This window comes from Chelonoidis abingdonii, chromosome 1 (assembly GCF_003597395.2).
Source record: "Chelonoidis abingdonii isolate Lonesome George chromosome 1, CheloAbing_2.0, whole genome shotgun sequence".
Classification (NCBI taxonomy): Eukaryota; Metazoa; Chordata; order Testudines; family Testudinidae; genus Chelonoidis; species Chelonoidis abingdonii.
In genome coordinates this window covers 20440029-20458119 of record NC_133769.1, presented here as the reverse complement: position 1 = coordinate 20458119, position 18091 = coordinate 20440029, and the positions used below count along the sequence as shown (strand labels likewise).

At 42.8% G+C, this 18091-nt stretch overlaps 1 protein-coding gene across 2 annotated transcripts in view; it reads right to left on the bottom strand.

Annotated features, from left to right (window-relative positions):
* The window catches only part of SEMA3E (semaphorin 3E), a 283264-nt gene that overhangs the window by 78039 nt on the left and 187134 nt on the right, over positions 1–18091 (bottom strand). For both annotated transcript variants that reach the window (XM_032801538.2, XM_032801539.2), the window contains one exon: positions 16520–16639. In XM_032801538.2, coding sequence (XP_032657429.1) covers positions 16520–16639 — 120 coding nt within the window. The remainder of the gene's footprint in view (positions 1–16519; positions 16640–18091) is intronic.

Below are 18091 nucleotides of genomic sequence, written 5' to 3'. Positions count from 1 at the left end.
TTAAACACACTTTCACTGCTCACATGTCAGATCAATTCAGTTCATTCAAATGGGAAGAGATGAACTTGTTTTGCCTAATTCTGAAACCATGCTAACTATGTTGGCTCAAAAGCACAATAGATGGTTGAATGTTACTCTGTTCATGCTCCACTTACGAGAAAATATGAACAAAGGAAAATGAGAGGGCAGAGAAAGAAATCCAGTGAAAACATTTAGGTGAAATACGGAGTAAGTGGGCAAATACACATTCAAAGAGACTCTCACCTGGCTTCACTGACCCTCTTCCTCTCCTGAGCCCGCCCACATTCCTTGCTTATGTAATGCTTGTTCCTTTCCAACAGGCCCCAAAGATTCATAATTTGGAATGGTTCTTCCTCCCCTAGAACTCTGACATGCAGAGTCCCTCAAGGCTAATTGTAAAGGCAACAGCTTAGTAACCTATGCATCAGGTATGAAGTACCAACCGTAGACTCCCTAGCACCAGAGTTCATACTGTGGAAGGAAGGACTTAGCCTTTCAGTCACCTGAGGCTGATACATGCAGTTCTGTGTACTTTACTGAGTTGGGGCTCTTTTATGGGAGGCTTTTAAAAGTAAGGTTCTATCTGCTCAGTGTAGACATTAAAGTTTTTTCTTACAGAAAGTGCCACAAAGGGTTTAACCCATTGTCTCTGACCACAGTTTCCATTCTCCCTACATGCTATAACACCCAGTTGTTTGTCTGGCTGATGCTCTCTGCTTCAGATGTTGGCTGCATCTCACTGTAGCTATTAGGTATATAATTTGTAAAGGGTCTGAGAGTAAGATTATGGTCCAGATTGTTTTCCCTTCTGTATTTCTCCTCACGCGGTGGTCATATGTTGCCTTAGTAATTTACTACACCCTATAGGGCAATGGACAGATTTAAAATAAAAATGAATACATATATTCTGACCAAGGACAACTGGTAGGGAGGCCAATCTGGGCATATCTATGCTGCTTATTCAATAAGCCAGCAGAGGTGCCATGGAACCATGCAAAACCTCTTCCGCCCTCCCCACATTTGCTGGTCCTGTGAATAGACCACTTTTGAGGACCAAAAATCATTATTTCACTTTCCCTTAACCAAATAATTAGGTTACTCCTTAATCAAATTATGAGCTCATCCCAAATGAACCTGAAATATTCTGCATATACATATGGAGTGGTTGCTCACCATATCATTTTTCTGTGCAAGTTCATTCGAGAGTGTAGTGACTGTCTACTTTCACCCACAGAGTTGTTATTGGGGCATTTAGTGCACTGAATGAGACATGCCATATGTTGTGATAGGCATGTATAGGATCTATGGATCATGAAAGGTGTATCATGGAGGGTGTTGATCATCCTAGCAGTGAAGATATTTCTGTAGATTCTGGTGCCACTTGAGTTGGAGGGTCCTGGTCTGTGGGGAGCTTGTTTCGGATGATGAGATTGGAGGCATCCAAAACCAGAAGGCTTGAATGCAGAAGAGGGTGTGTGGGAAATATTTATTTAGAATGTGGTCCCCATCGAGTATGAATTGTAATTGTTTAATGATACCCTGTATGGGTTCCAGTGTGGGGTGGTAGATGACAACTAAGGGTGTGCGGTTGGAGGTTTTTTAGTTCCACATTGAAGTACGGTCTCTCAGGGTACATGGGTGCACTGTTCCATGATGCAATCTACTTCTCTGGTGGAATACTTTTGTTTGATGAAGGTGGTTTAAAGTGCGTTAAGGTATGTATCCTAGACTTTCTCCTCAGAGCATATACTGTGGTATCTGGGTGCCTGGCTGTAGATAAAAGATTTCTTGGTTACTAGATCTGTGAAGGTAAGTGTGGTGATCTGTGGGTTTCTTGTAGGTAGTACTCTGTAAAATTCCATTGCTGAAGTTGATCATGGTGTCCAGGAAGTTAATAGTCCTACAGGAGAGTTCTAGGGAGAATCTGATGGATGGTCAGTGATTGTTGAAGTTGTGGTGGAAATCTATGAAGCAGTTTAGGTCGTCTGTCCACAAAGATGAAAATATCATTGATGTATCTCAAGAATATCATTGGTTTTGTAGTGCATTTGTCCTGAAACTCTTCCTCAAGGTGGCCCATGAAGAGGTTGGAATATTGGAGAGACATCCTAACACCCAGGGTTTGTACAAAATGTTTGTTGTTGAATGTAAAATTGTTATGGGTGAGGATGAAATGGATGAGTTTGGCAATGTGTTTGGGTTGGAGATCTGAGTGTTGTCCATTGTTTTGGAGATAATTGAGGCAGACAGCTATGACATCATTATAAGGGATTCTGGTGTACAGGGAGACGACAGCAAAGGAAATTTTCTTCTCCTTCCCTCACCTTTTGAACCTGGTATTGAGGGCTTCTCTCAGGCTAACTGGAGAGTGGTGTCTGGGAGGTATGCCTCTTCAACTTTTCATAGAACCCTAGGGGAGCAGGGGAGTTCTCTGATTGCTCTTTCCTTGGAACGAAAGAATTGATTTTAGGCACAATGGACTCCTGTTCTTTTCTCTCCAGCAGCCAAGTACAAATCTTCTTTGACTCGTTTGGCCCTTTTGACATTCAGAAGCATTTAATGAAGTCAGAAATAATTAGCTTTCTTATTATGTAACATATGTGTTGGAAGACAGCTAGTCGGAGCTTCCTTTGCAGATATCATCTCATCCATTGTATCTCTTGATAGGGACAGCTAAATCAGTATTCCAGCTTTTCTTTTTCTAATCCAGTCATTTGTTTTTTAAAAATCAGTTAATTTTAAGGCAATTTGTCTAAATATAAATTGGTTTCCCAATTTATATTTGGGAAACCAACATGCATCAGAGCCAAAGTAATAAAGATATTCTAAAAAGGAAAAAAAAGCTGTATGTTCCTATTAATGAATGTAATTCTATGTTTTTGGAAAGGTAATTGCTGGTACCAGCTTTGCTAAGCAGCCTGGAATTATAAAGCACTGGCAATTAAATCATTATTATAATTAGATCACTACATTCATCTGTTATGTATTTCATCTTTGAATAGGGAATATGGCTTGTCCTTGAATTTATAATTAATTTGATTTAGAAAGAAATGCAATTGGTTTGACTTTGATGGTATAACCCAAGCTAGAGGCAGACTCTAGTAAATGTTGCCTATTACCTAACATGTTTCAGTGTGATTAAAGTTTATTATTTTATATTAAAACCAACAGAGCAGTATCATGATATACTATTTATTTAAATTCACAAAACTTTGACGAAAGAAACACTAGAGCATATGTATTACATCACTGGAGATTTCCCACTGAAAGATTCCAAAGCATCTTGCAATTATTACACAAGAAGTTTCGACCAAGATTTTCTAAAGTGCATAAAGTTTTGAGTGTCCAGACTGAGCAACTTAAAGGGTCTCGATTATCAGAAAGTGCTGAAAAGCCATCCTCTGAAAAGCCATTTACAGTGTCTCCAGTTGGACAAATAAATCACTGATATTTTTGTATACGGAAATTTGCTTCTGACTTCACTAGGCATTGGAGGAGCTCAGTGCTCCACTTGATGCAGCCAAAAGCTGTTTTTGAATGGGAAAATTATGAATTTCCATCTGGGTAAACATTCAGGATTTTTCCTAAGAGGCATAATTTTGCCATTTTTTATCAGTATAAGATGGAGCAGGGAAGACATAAATTTGCCCTGAATGAAATCAGGGAATTTTGGTACAAATAATGTAATTTAATGGAACAAGGTATATCACCCAACACAATAGGGAATTGATCCTGAATGATACCTTTGAAGACTACTGAAATACAAATTAATACTAATTAAATGGAAAAAAATATTTGTTAACGCAGAGTTAAGGTTGCCCACTGTTTGCTCATGCCCTTCCAGAATGTCGAGATCAGCAAAACTCATACTTCTGAAAACCAGGAAATACAGATATAAGGTAAACACCCACACAACTTTAATTCTGTCCTCTCATTGCTGGCAATAATCACTAGGAATTATCTGCATGCACTCCAGCTCCATTCACGGTGTTAGGCGGAGATGTATAGAATAGTGGATGAATGAATTGGAGAGCTTGGAATTGTGACATGGGGAGATTTGTGTCTGAGTCCCCTCTCCCCTATGTATTATCAAGGAAGGAGGTGCATACGGAACTTGAGGTTCCACTCTGCATCATTTCAATACAGAATGGTGAAGGTTGTGTCAAAAGTAGGATACTGGTGTCTTCCTGTCAAGGATATTGTCAGTAGTAAGGTGGGATATCAGAGCAGTCTGTATATTCAATGACGTGTAGGAGAAAGTATAGGCTTATAGTGGTATCCTGTGTGCAAGGGTAAAGGGATTGTAAAAGGGTATGAAGTGGTTGTTGAATTTTACAAGTAAGGTATTCTGTTAGGACAGTTGGCTCAGTGTTTGAGCATACAACAAGAGCAGTTCACACACAGTGAAAAGGCAGAGTGGGCATGTGTGTGTTATGGGCATTGTGGGGCACTATTCAAAGAGGGCAGAGTTAAAGTTGCATGTGTGTTTACCTTAACTCTGTATTTCCCATTTATCAGAAGTTGGAGTTTTGCTGAACTCAGCATTCTGGTAGGGCATGAGATACAGTTGGGCACCCTTAACTCTGTGTTAACTACCTTTTTCTATTTAATTCCTAGTTTTTTAAACAGAAAAAGAAATGTATGTTGGTAGTAGTTAATGGTCATTTAGGCAGCTATAGTTCTCACCTAGGTTTGCAGATAACATGTTATTGTGGCTAAGTAATAATCAAAGGACCTAACTTTTACACAGTGCTTTTCATCTGCAGATCTCAATGAACTTTACAGATGGGAAACTGAAGCACAGAGAGTTTAAATGACTTGTACAAGGTCACCCAGCAGACCAGAGGAAGTGCTAAGAATGATCCCAGTCCAGTGGTCTTTCCACTAGACCACAAGGTTGCTTATGATTCTGCTTCCCTCCCCCCTTGTACACTTTTGATATAGTGGAATGGGGGAAATGGTCAGGCTTTGAAATGTTTGCAATGTGCAGCTGCTAACAGGTCTGGTGAGATAAATCTCATCCATGTCCCCCAGATCTCCCATGATGAGGCATAGCAAATTTCAAGACAAACGGTGTAAGACTGCAGATTTTAGAGCACTGAGAAGTGTCATCCTTTATACAGAAAGCAGCTTTTATCCTTAACCATGAGGAGATGCCCTACACAGCCATCACCAGAATAGGCTGTTATCCTTTCGTCTGTGAGAGATGGTGGGAATTGCAACTTATGATGTAGATGGTTTGCAATGACTCACATGACTGAATAGTCCAATCTAAGATTTGCATGATCTTTGGCAGTTATTGCAAACGTATGTACCTTGGTTGGGAGCTGCTTGCTTCCTACTGGCTCTTTTCTCTTTGAGCTGGAGGTGCCAGCTCCTGTCATGGACTTTTATGCCCTGATGGAGATAATGGCGCCACTTGTTATGATCACTTGCCAAGATTTCAAATGCATCAGGATCAATTCCAAATTCCTTCATATCTTGCTTATATGTGTCTTTATAGTGAAGCTTGGGATGTCCTGTCATTCTCGTTCCCTCTGAGAGCTCCCCATATAGCATGTCATTGGGTAGATGTCCATCTTCCAATCTACTCAGATGGCCCAGCCAGCACAGTCGTCTTTGCTTGAGCAGTGCTGTCACATTTAGTTAATTTGCCCTCTGAAGAACCTCTGTGTTGGTGACTTTATCTTGCCATTTTGAGTATGCAGCATAAACAGCGTAGGTGAAAACTGTTTAACCTTTTCTTCTGAAGAGCATAAGTTGCCCATGTTTCCCCAGCATATATGAGAGTGCTGAGCATGCAAGCTTGGTACACTAGCATACACAGCCATCACCAGAATAGCAGGATCAGAAAAGTGAAGAGTGACCCATTCATCTCAATGAGATGTTCTCAGCTAGATGAAAGTGAATATTCAGTGGAGATGCATACAGCCTGAACAGTAGCTCTGAGATGTATGAATGGCTCCATTCATGTCAGTGGGTGTTCCCCTCTCCCTGCTCAGTGCTGAAGTTTCTATGTGTCAAGCATACGCATTCTTAGCTCCTCACCCGAGTCTCAGCAGTGTGTTCTTGGTGCATGTGCTGAGCATGCCAGTTCTAAACTCACCACCCAGATGGGCAGGGCTTCTCCAGTTCCTGGCTCACATGTGGGGGGTAGAGAGATGGGCTCAGACTCCCTTAAAGGGACAAGGCACCCCCGAAACTCATGAGGGGGTATTGTGAGGAGCTCAGATACCCCCAGCAAAGTAAACCTCCCCAGATCCTGGCTCACATGACAGGGGCAGGAATGGATGGGTCAGTCCCACCGCAGATGAGTAGGGACCCTGAGATCATGCACAAATCTGGAGGGGTCAGGGACTGAGTGGGGCTCAGACATTCCCATAAATGCAAGCCCCCTCCAGAACCTAGCTCACATGAAAGGCAGGGTAGGGAAAGGAGACCACACTCTGACAGATGGTCAGGGACCCTACAGGGACTGCTACAGACACAGGTGTACAGGGAGTGTGGCTTGCACATCCCCAGAGGACGGGGACCCCCCAGATCCCAGCTCAAATGGGAGGGTAGATGGGCTCAGACCCTCTAGATAAGCAAGGAGGGCCATGAGGAGGAGGCCACAACCCTATCACTAACTATCATTAACTCCACATCCCCCTTCCCAGTATTCCACAGGTCCCCTCCCATTCCGCTTAGTCCCCATTCCCTGAACCTCCAACTTGTCACCCTGCTCACCAGAACAGCGTCCCTTTGACCTCTTATAAACCTTAAAGAAGCTTAATAAAGAAAAGGTTAAGGGGTGACTTGATTACAATCTATAAACATCTACATGGGGAACAAATATTTAATAAATGGCTCTTCAATCTAGCAGAGAAAGGTATAACTTGATCTAACGGCTGCAAGTTGAAGCTAGACAAATTCAGGTTGGAAATAGGGTGTAAATTTTTAATGGTGATAGTAATTAATCATTGGAACAATTTACTAAGGGTCATGCTGGATTTTCATCACTGGCAATTTGAAAACCAAGACTGGATGTTTCTCTAAAAGATATGCTCTGGGAATTTTTGCGGGGAGGTTCTGTGGCCTGTATTATATAGAAGGTCACACTAGATGATCACAATGGTTTCTTCTGACTGGAATCTATAATTGTTAAGGGGATGGGGTGTAGGAAAATTTAGCCAAATCATTCCATCCAGTTTTTACACCAAAAAGTAGTTTTTATTTATGGTAGCATATATATTCTAATTTGTGAGCACTACAACTACTTGTTATGAATGAAATTCACTCCTGTGCAGAAGGTCTACTCGCGACTTTGACCTTATTCTGAAGGTCAGACCCTCGGCTGGTGTAAATTGTCATATCACCATTGGCTTTGATGAAACTATTAAAATTTACATCACTTGAGGATGTAGCACTGAGAGTTTAATTTTGGCTCAAAAGTAGTGCACGTAGTGCAAGTAATGCTGATTCTGAGCATGATTTATCTGAGCACGATATATCAATAATTCCACACAGCGCCAGATGAAAAATCTAATTTAGCTTTATATCATCCACCTGTCCCCACAGTATCTAGATGCTATTCGCACTGCTTCACCGCTATTTGGTTTGATTCTCTCTGATCCCACACCCACCAAATAACACCAGGCATTATCATACTTACACGCCCAACCAAATGAGATACATGAGTTCAGATGGGCCCTAATCTCAGTTGTGGAGTTTCCTGTCAGATGCTGTGTTTCAAACCACAGCTACTATTTTTTTATTGAAGTGTCAACATTTTTAACCCAAAGTATCAGCAACTTCACAAAAATGCTCCTTTCACCTATAACTAGACATATGAACTTCTGCTCTTATTACATTTCCTGCTCTCTCTCAATAAAACTTTGATTTTTATGAGCCTATTAAGAGGTATGTTTTGTCTCCTATTTAAAAATTCAAGGACCAAAACATTTTTTGAAAAAAAATCTGGCACTGTATAAACATGGTCTAGTGACTTATTAACTCTGTTCTGGTTGTCACTTATTGCAAATCACATCTCCTTTTCTTTTTCAGCTGTGCAGAGTGGCACAGCACAACATGGTATTGCTTATGAGGGCAATTAATAAAAGGCTTTACCTTAATTCCCCGGGAGCAAAGCTGGTTGGGTGCTAATTATAATATTCATCCCACAGGGGATAGCCTCTGCACCTCAGTGGGGGAAACTGATTGCGGGGTCTACATAGCAAAAAAATTAAAACCACTGATCTATTATAAAAGAAATTCTGAATCTTTTAGTGAATGAAACTTCCATGGATCTTTGAAAAATGACTAACATTCTCTGTAATTGTTGAGTGCAAAGGTTTCAGCTAAATGTTACATTCCAAAGCGTATCTAACTGCCTTGTTCTTGGACGCTTCAGTTGCTTGTAATTATGGTGTTAAATTCTTTTATAGCTCAGAAATTCCTGTTGAATGTTCGTGTACCTTTTGCCCTCAGAGAATATGCAAATATTCACAAATAAAAGGGCAGTTCAAATCCCTACATGTAGTTTAAAGTTTATGCAAAGTTAAGTTGAGAAGTTTGCGGAGTTGAGAAGTTGAGTTTGGGGAGTCCAGTTGACTCTATGGCTCAGTCTCTCGTGGTGAAGTGACGGGTGGTTTCTGGTGTGTGTGTGTAAGACACAACAGTAGGAAATACGCAGGAGTAGATGAATTTTTTTAAGAAACAAAGATCTTTGTTTCATACAAATGTCTCTAGTAATAACAACAAGAGAAGAATAATACAGCAAACACAGTTCGGTCACTGGGCTTAATGGTGAGCCATCTGAAGTGTAAAAGAAGTCATCATGCTCCTCTTCTATTTTCATTGCCAGACCCTATGCAATGGGGATAGCAGTTGCCAGTGGGCTGGTATTCTTTCTCCCACACAGGTAAACAGAGACAGGGGATTGGAGGAGGAAAGAAAGCTATTCCAGGTAACAGGCTGGTGCATCCCCAAAGAGGAAAGCAATATGCTGGGTCCATATTGTGATTTTTGAGCCACAATTTGGTCTGCACACTGCTCCTTGGGTAGTGCAGCTACTTCTTACTCAAATTGGACAGTCAGATAACAATCTATCCTATTCAATAATGTATTATTTCTACCACACCACAGGTCTGGCACTAAGCACCTTCTGAGACTGAGGGCCACTGAGCTACACAGATTTACACTAGCTGGATCAGAATGTGGTTATGCACCCTTGGGACTTTATTCTGCCTCACTTGAGTTCATTGAGAAAATTCCTATGGCTTCAACCGGTGTAACTTTAGGAACAAAATTTGGCATATCACAGCAAGGGACAACAATAAAGAAAGGAAGGAGAAGGAGGGATGGACAAATAAGGTGACAGCAGTGCATCAGTGATGGATCATGAGCTATGCTTATTGCCATGAACACCTCTTTTCTTATTTTCTTGTTCATTTTGTTTTCTGTTTTTATCAGCTGATTATTTATTTTTTCCTAAACAGGGCTCCGAGGAGATGGTCACTGATTTTTTGCATCTGTAGCAGGAAGTGCTAAGCAGGAGGGGCTGGGAAAGGTTTGCAAGAGAAGCAATGAGGAAATGAGAAGCATACAGAATGGTTTTGGAAACAACACAATTTTCCTCTTTCTAAAGAAGTTCCTTATTCAGTGTTAGAAGACAGTGATTCTCTGTGATTCATATGACCTTAACTTAGAGACTTAACTTCTTAGGTGCTCAGAACCCTGACTGTCATTGTCTTCAGGGGAGGAATGGGTCCTTGAAAATAGTTCTTTGCTGTGTTGGTTCTAGTCAAACATTGACTATGTCAAAGTAATGCCTCCATTCTCAACACAGGCCTGAATCCACAAAATCTCATGCAGGTGAGTAGTCCCATTAACTTTTGGGAGTAAACTTTGTAGAACTTGGCTCCAGGTCTGCTGTTTATGTGAGCCAATTGCTTAATTTAAAGATCAAACAAAAATACCCATCAATTTTGCTACTGTTCCCACCATGGAGTCAACGTGTTCAGAATTCTCACAGCCTCAGTCATTATGAACAAAACTGTCATTTTGACTGAAAAATCTTAATCATTCGTGTTGATGTAAGACACAGAAAGAAAACAGCTGGATGTTGCAGTCCTAAATTGAGACTGTAATGTAAGAAGTTAGAAAAAAAAATCATCTTTTTCTGCCTGGTAAACTGAGAAAATGTGACATTGAGTAGCTGAGAGAGAATAAATATGGATGTTATTTTTGTAGTCACATTCCTAACTAGACCCAAACTTTCAAAACAAAAGTAATACATGCAATGTGAACAATGTTTATTACACTAATGTAAATAACCCCCTCAAATTGTATTTCAAATAATTAGAAAGGCTAATTTCAATTTTGCACTTTAACCCATGTGCCTACTAGAGAGATATCTCTTTAACAGATCCCCAGTAGAACCTAAGAGTTACAAACTGACCAGTATACAACACACTTCATTTGGATCCAGAAGCACAAAATCAGAAAGCAACAGAAACAAACAAACAAGAGCAAATACAATACAGTACTGTGTTAAATGTAAACTACTAAAAAAATAAGGGGAAAGCAGCAATTTTCTTCTGCACAGTAAAGTTTGAAAACTGTGATAAGTTAATGTTATGTTGTAAACTTTTGAAGGAACAACCACAACGTTTTGCTCAGAGTAACGAACAACCCTCATTCCTGAGGTGTTTGTAACTGAGTTTCCACTGTACAGAGAAGCTGGGAGGTGGGATGGGAGGGAAAAGGAGTGAGTTGTGTCTGACTCGTTGCTAGATGCACAGATGCACAATTAGCACTCCACACCCTGAAATTTCTCAAATTGGGTGTGGTAGTTTTGGGTATGCTCAATAGGTTCCCTGAAGCTGAACTTCATGAGGGCAGCTTGTCAGGGCAGCTGCTTTACAAAAGGTCATGTGGTTGTGTGGGTTGGGAGAAGCTGAGCCATAGAAGCAGAAAGCAGGCTGTTTTCCCCTAACTCTGAAGCATTTTGCAGCAGGACTTTTTAATTTATATGCTTAACTGAGTGGCGGTCAATTAATTAGTTAGCTGACTAGCTAACTGAGCGATTTCAGCAGAGGAGGAGGAAGAGTCTGCATGGATTCCTGCCAAAGATTTCTACAAGCAAGCAAAGGGAAGATGGTGTTGCAATACTTTTGACTAAGAAGATTGATAACCAACATCTATACAAAGGCTGAAAATGAGACTCAGCCTTAGCTTTTGAAACTCTTTTGAGTTTTTTCTCACTAAATTTCTGTGGAGACTGACCTGTTTACATTTAATTTATTTTCTTTCTTTCTTTGTTTATAACTGTGAAGATAATATATGAGGATTATAAAGTAATCATGTTGTTATAGACATTTGTTATTTATCACAAGATTTTTTAAAATTGGAATTTAAGAATTAAGTTAATTCCTTTTGTTCTTTTTGGACTTGATTGTGGGGAGGTTGACCCTGTGCAATCCTTGCCGAAAATCCTCATTGACTGAATTCTGGGCGGAGCCATCCTTAGGCATACGCAGAATATGGGGCTGCGTAGGGAACCTTGAAATTTGGGGTACCACCAGACTGCGGGGTCCCGGCCTGTTCAGCTTGTGCTATGCTCTGACTCCGCTGTCCCTACCTGTAGGCAGGCTGGCGGGGGTTGTGTGCTGTTTGCACCCGGCATCTTCCTTGCTCCACATGTGCAAAGTGAATCAGGACAACCAATCTGCAGCACCAGTGGGAATTTTTTAAGAAAAAGGGGGGAAATGGAAGAAGTCCCCGGCCCCTCCCCCTCGCCTACCTCACTCCCTTCAGCCCACCCACTGGTCCGAGATCAACAAGGTAGGAGCTGGCGTGGGGCTGTGGGTGCCAGAAGGGAGCCGTGCGCACTGGAGAGTGGAATCTCAGCTCAAAACTGGGAGTGCGGGAGGGACCCTGGGCCACAGCTTCTATCACCCCCACCCATGTGTGTGGGCAGGCAGTGGAGGGAAGCCCTGAGCTGCATCAGAAGCTGCGTGGGGTGGGTGGGCAGTGGCGGGAAGCCCCAAGTTCCAGCAGAAGCTGCGTCGGGTGGGCAGGAGTGGGATGGGCAGGTTCTAGGGGTCCATAGGTGGGGGTGGAGGCTGGGCCCCCTTGACACACTGCTATCAGGGCCACCGGCTGGGGACTGCCTTCTATGGAACCCCCACCTTCCCCTCCCATCCCTCAATATTCCCCCTCAGGTAACTTGCGTAGGGCCCCAGAAATCCTAAAGACAGCCCTGATTCTGGGTCTCCACGTGCTTTCATATGGGAGCTGATCTTTGGCACTAGGAGAAAGGCGGTGAAGTAAACTCTAGCCCACCAACAGTTACCCTAGGAAACAGCAGTGCTTTTTCAGTTCTTTAAGTCCAACCCCAGAAAACATTCAATAATGCTTTGTATTTTTTGCTTGGAATTATGGTTACAATCTTTAAATATACACACTGATTGATTGTTTACAGCAGAGCTTGAGTCACTTTGGCAACCAGTCTGAAGTGTTTGGAAAGCATTTGGAAATGAAAAGCACTTGTAACTTCATTTCTAAGCTTTTTCTCCCCTATGGGTGAAAGGATATTAATAGCTAAGCTTTTATTGGTTCAATGTATATGTAATGAAGATACTAAATTAAAACTGCCTATTTCGAGTGTGGACTTCCCTTACTGGTACTCAGTTCCAAACTCGCACTGCTTGCCTTGGGATTGAGACCCCTATAACAGCCTTTGGGAAGGAAAGAATTCACCCAGAAATCCCTCCAACACTGTTATCAGTAACAAACACTCAGCTTGATCAGCAGCAGTCACCTTCATCAGCAACAAACAAGTCCCAGTTCCCCCCTGCCATCAGTTGCCAATAAGGCCCTGCTTGCCTTTGTGCTCTGGCCAGTTCTCATGTGCAGGTGTAACACCGACAGACCCCAGTCATTGGTGAGCAGGATCAAACCTGGGCCCTCTGGAGCTTAGGGCTTGGCTACACTCACACTTTTTACAGGCTCTTGCAACTTTCGCGCTTCAGGGGTGTTGAAAAACACCCCCCTTGGCGCGCAAGATTGCAGCGCTGTAAAAGCGGTTTCAGGTTGTAATTAGGGCAAGCAAGCGCTGGGAGTGCGGCTCCCAGCGCTGGCTGCTACACCCGTAAGGATGTGGTACGTTGCAGCGCTGGGAGAAGGCTCTCTGACCACACTCAGCACTTCAAAGCGCTGGCAACCACAGGGCAAGGAGTTTAGCTGGAGCTTGCCGCTTGTGCAAGGGCTGGCAGGGGAACGTCTGGGTTGGGTTTCCCACTCACCGCCCTGGACGCAATGGCACACTGCCCAGGTTCCCGCCACACCCAACAGGCCCCAGCGGGCTGGGGAAGGGGGGGCAGGTGGGCCTGGGTTCAAGGGCCAGATAGCGGAGTGGGGACTAAGCAGCTGCCCTACAGGTAGGGGAAGCAGCAGAGCTCCTGGCTGAGCAGGGCCGGGGAAGGGATGACCCTCTACATCCTGGCCACTCCCCCTCCCTGCAGGGCAGTTGCTTGGTTCCTGCTCTGCTCTCTGCCCCTCCGGGTCCTCCCTGAGGCAGTGTGTGCTGGGGCGCCTGAGTGGCATGCGCTGTCAGGGCCGCAAGTGGGAGCCAGCTGTAAAACTTCCCTGCAGCGAGGAGGAGCCAGAGCCGCTGCCACAGGAGGCTGTGGGAAAGTTTTGCAGCTGGCTCCCACTTGCTGCCCTGGCGGTGCAGGCAGCCTGAGTGCCACGGCACACTCAGCCCCAAGGAGGGCAGGGGCAGCGCAGGAGCAAGGGCAAGGGAGCGGCGTTGACCAAGTGGCTGCCTTGCAGGATGCGGGAGCAGCAGGGCTCCTGGCTCAGCACAGCCAGGGGAAGGATGACCCCCAACATCTCAGTGGGTGGAAGCCACCTCCTGCTTGTCAGTTTTGCTCCCTGCTCCAGGCACGCTCCATGCAGCAGTGAGGAGGAGCTAGATCTGCTGCCATGGCAAGCAGAGCAGGAACAGGGAGCACACTTGTCCAGGCAGTAATGATGCTTCTGGCCTTGGCACTGGCTGCCTGCAACACTGCTCCTCTGTCACCAGGAACTCTGGGATACATCTGGAGGACTGCTGGGACCCAAGTCAAGCTGGGGCTGCATGCACACAGGAAAACAATAGGGCTTGGACCTTAGGTCCCAGCTTAAGATGGGCGTGGACCTTCCAGCCCTGCAGGGTGTTGGGACCCTAGGTCCAAGCCCTAGTTAGCACAATTGGTGTGTGGACACAAGTGTGAGGGGGTTATGCCTGGGGTTATATTGCTGTGTAGACATACCCAGAGAGGCTGGCTTTGACTGCTCATTCCCAGCCATCCCCTTAACCAAGGCTCTAGGAGCAGGGCCTGCTTTGACAGCACTGCTGCTGATCTGTGGAGTGGTGGCTCCATGTGAGCTTTATAATGTGGGCCCTTCTCTTTCAATTCTTCTCAACAGGTGGGGAACGATTAGATCTGTGCAGAACTTTCATGAAGAGTCTTAAAATAAAACTCAACTGGTTTTGTTTCTCATCACAGACTCAAAACTACTCCCAGCTTTTCTGGAAAGTTTGAGATATGGCTCCTCCTCAGTGACTTATGGATTTACACACACCCACATACACACACACAAACATGGGTTCAAATTTTCACATGGAAACCTAGATAATAGCTCACCTTAACTGATTATTCTCTTTATAGTTAGTATGGCAACACCCATTTTTTTCATGTCTTCTGTGTATATATATCTTCCTACAGTATTTTCTACTGCATGCATCCGATGAAGTGGGTTTTAGCCCACAAAAGCTTATGCTCAAATAAATTTGTTAGTCTCCAAGGTGCCACAAGTACTCCTCATTCTTTTTAGAGGAACTTGCTGATTTTGAGTGAGCTTGCTGGCCAAGAGCCTGATTCTGCAATATGTCGAACACCCTCAGCATCCAGTTGAAGGCACCAAGGTCCTCAAAGAGCTGTTCAAGTTTAGGGGATTTCAAAAACTGAGCTTGAGGTCAATGGTTATTTTAGGTGGGCAATGAATGCAGGATCAGTGCTTATGTGAGTAAATCAAGCCACCCAACTCATTGGGATCACATGGAGCTGCAGGTAAGTTGCACACAGATACTCAGAACCAGATCCAAAATCCACTGAAGTCAACGTGCTCTGAATTCAGCCGTTAAATACTACATGAAATGGATAGTTAACAGTCCTGGTCCATTCCTTGGGCTGATTTTAACTCTGAGCTAAAAAACTTGAAATTTCAGGGTTCTAGATTCCTGCAGACTGCAAGAAATCCTTTTTCTCGCACGAGAATGTTGACATTATAGACTTAGGACCAAACTCCACATCGACTGACACCCTCTGCAGTCCCATTAGCCCTGACTATGCCCCCTCAAACCAGCATAAACCATGAGTAACTCCAATATACTCCTTGAAGATGTGCTGATGTAAGAGAGATCAGAATCAGTGCTATTGCCTTCAGTGTGGTAGCAAAGGCTGCAAGTCAGCAGAGAGTAGAGCCACAGCATTCTGTGGAAAGATGAAATCTTACAAAAGACATTAAGAAGTTTAAGTGCACCAGCTGCGTTTGATCAAAACTAAAACTCTGAAAAAGAAACAAAAAATTATATCAGTCCTAGAATGAGAGCTTGCATCTCCTGGCACATCAAAAAACATATTATTATTCAGTTTATAAATGCCCAGGGGGGAAAGACTAAGGATGCAAACTTTGATACACCTTTATCTCACAAAGTGCTATATAATTCATTTAAAACAAATTCCAAGGTGACAGTAACGTGCAATCTTATGTGTAATTTTCCAAAATATGTTTTCAGTTAGATTAGCTATTTACATAATTACATAAGGCTGGAAATCACTCCTCAATTCACCACTCATTCATGACATCAGGATGATACTTTGTCAGTGAGGCATTTGGCTGCAATTAAATGGTCATTTTGTAACTGCTTAATAACGGTGATGTCTGGTGACCAAATCCTGCTCACTTTACTCACATGAACAGTCCCACAGAAATCAATGTGTGCTCCCCTCTGTGGCCTGCTAGGTCTCACAGTTCCCCGACCAACTTTTATGTCAGGGTCCTATAGAATTTAACAGGTTTCTATAGAAATCAGTATGATTCTATAATAACTGCTCTCAAGCCCTATCTACAGGTTTTTTGAACTATCCTATAGAAAGATCATTCTCTAATTCAATACGATGGTTTAAAAAAGAAACCTTTAGCAAGGTTATTACACTTATTACATTCTATAGGACTTCTTAGAATTCTGTAGGACTTCTTTCTTTAGGGGTGGCTGCCTATGGAAACATTATTAGGGACCAGTCTTTGCACCTATAACCACAATTGTGAGTGGTTGTTGCACATGGGGTGGTATATAGGGAACGTCACTTCTTCACTGTGCTTAAATTTGTGTGCTTATATATAACCATAGGTGGGGTTTGCTACAGTGCAGAATAGTGTCCTGGCTCTAGAATATATTTCTTACCTCTGATGGATGTCCAACTCTGATAAAAGTGCAGAGGGGATCAAAAGCCCCTGTACCACAGGCCAGGAGATGTGTTCTGTTGTACCGGTGAAGGACACGGATGTAATTTGCACATTCGTCCTATTTTTAAAAGAAGAGGAGAAACTTAGTATTCAGGATAATTTGAAAACAACCCCACTTCCTCTGAGCCATGGGAAACTCTTTGCATCCCTTGTCTAAGTACTTATGTGGCTGGTCTACGTATGGATGGATTACAAGATATATATATATATACATATCTCCTCACTATATGTTCCATTCTATGCATCCAATGAAGTGGGCTGTAGCCCACGAAAGCTTATGCTCAAATAAATTTGTTAGTCTCTAAGTGCCACAAGTACTCCTGTTCTTTTTGCGGATACAGACTAACATGGCTGCGACTCTGAAACCGATCAGAAAAAGAAGCAACAAGCTGCAACAAGCTACCAGCCAAAAACTAGCCAACAAGCAATTCACAAACCAATTAAGCCATAAACAAGCCCCATTTCTGTATTTGGCATGTCTGCAGCTGACACACAGGATTTAAAGCAATAGAGTTTTATTTTGGCTTGAGCCAAATCAGTAAAGCATAGCTCAAGTTTAAGGTTGTGCACATGTTGTTGAGAATAAGGTTTCCCAATTCAATTGTCCTATTTAGTCTCTTACAAGCTTTCTTCAATGATGTTTATGACTACAATACTTAAAGTTTTACTGCTACAAGATGAATTGATAACTTCTTAAGGGCTCGTAAGAGGGCTTGTAGTGTTACAGTGTAAGAAGTGGTGAAGAAAAGTGTTAGACACTGAGACGGTTATTAAAACTTTTTACACATCTTATGTATAATATGCTTCATTCAGAGTGAAGTAGGAAAGGTGGCAGCAAAGACAAAAAGCAGAGGCAGTGAAAGGTAAGGGGTCTAAGAATTTATTTTGAAGGACATTTTATAAAAGGGTTTATCTTGCAGAAAGTGGTATTAGAAAACAAAAAAAAGATGGCAAAGAAGGAGGACATAGGGAAGGTCTAAAATAAGCAATAGAATAATGTGGTCACTTGAACTGGTTATGAAAACAATGAGAATAAAACTTAGAAAGTGTTTGGAGTCTGTTCTGTCCCAGTTGAGGCTAAGTTGATAGTTGAGCATCTTCAGTTGTTGAAAACTGAATAGACTAATATTTTAGTTCTACGAGTTCCCTGTAATTACTAGCATTATATATCCTCATGATCCAAGGCTCAATCTGATCTCCAGATAGGATCAGGAATGATTTTTTGTGTTCTTAGTGTTCTATGGGACAATATTGCTAAATCTAACATTGTGACTCTCATGGTAGTTGATGTCTTTCTTAGGGTATGTCTACACTGCCCTGGGAGTGTGCTTCCCAGTTCAGGTAGACAGATATTCAAGCTAGCACACTAAAAATAGGAATAAGGACATTGTGGCACAGGCAGAGTGGCATGGGCTAGCCACCTGAGTATGAACCCAAGAGGTCGGGTGGACTTGTACTCATGCGGCTAGCCCACACTGCTGCCCATCTCAAAATATATGCTTTGCTCTTT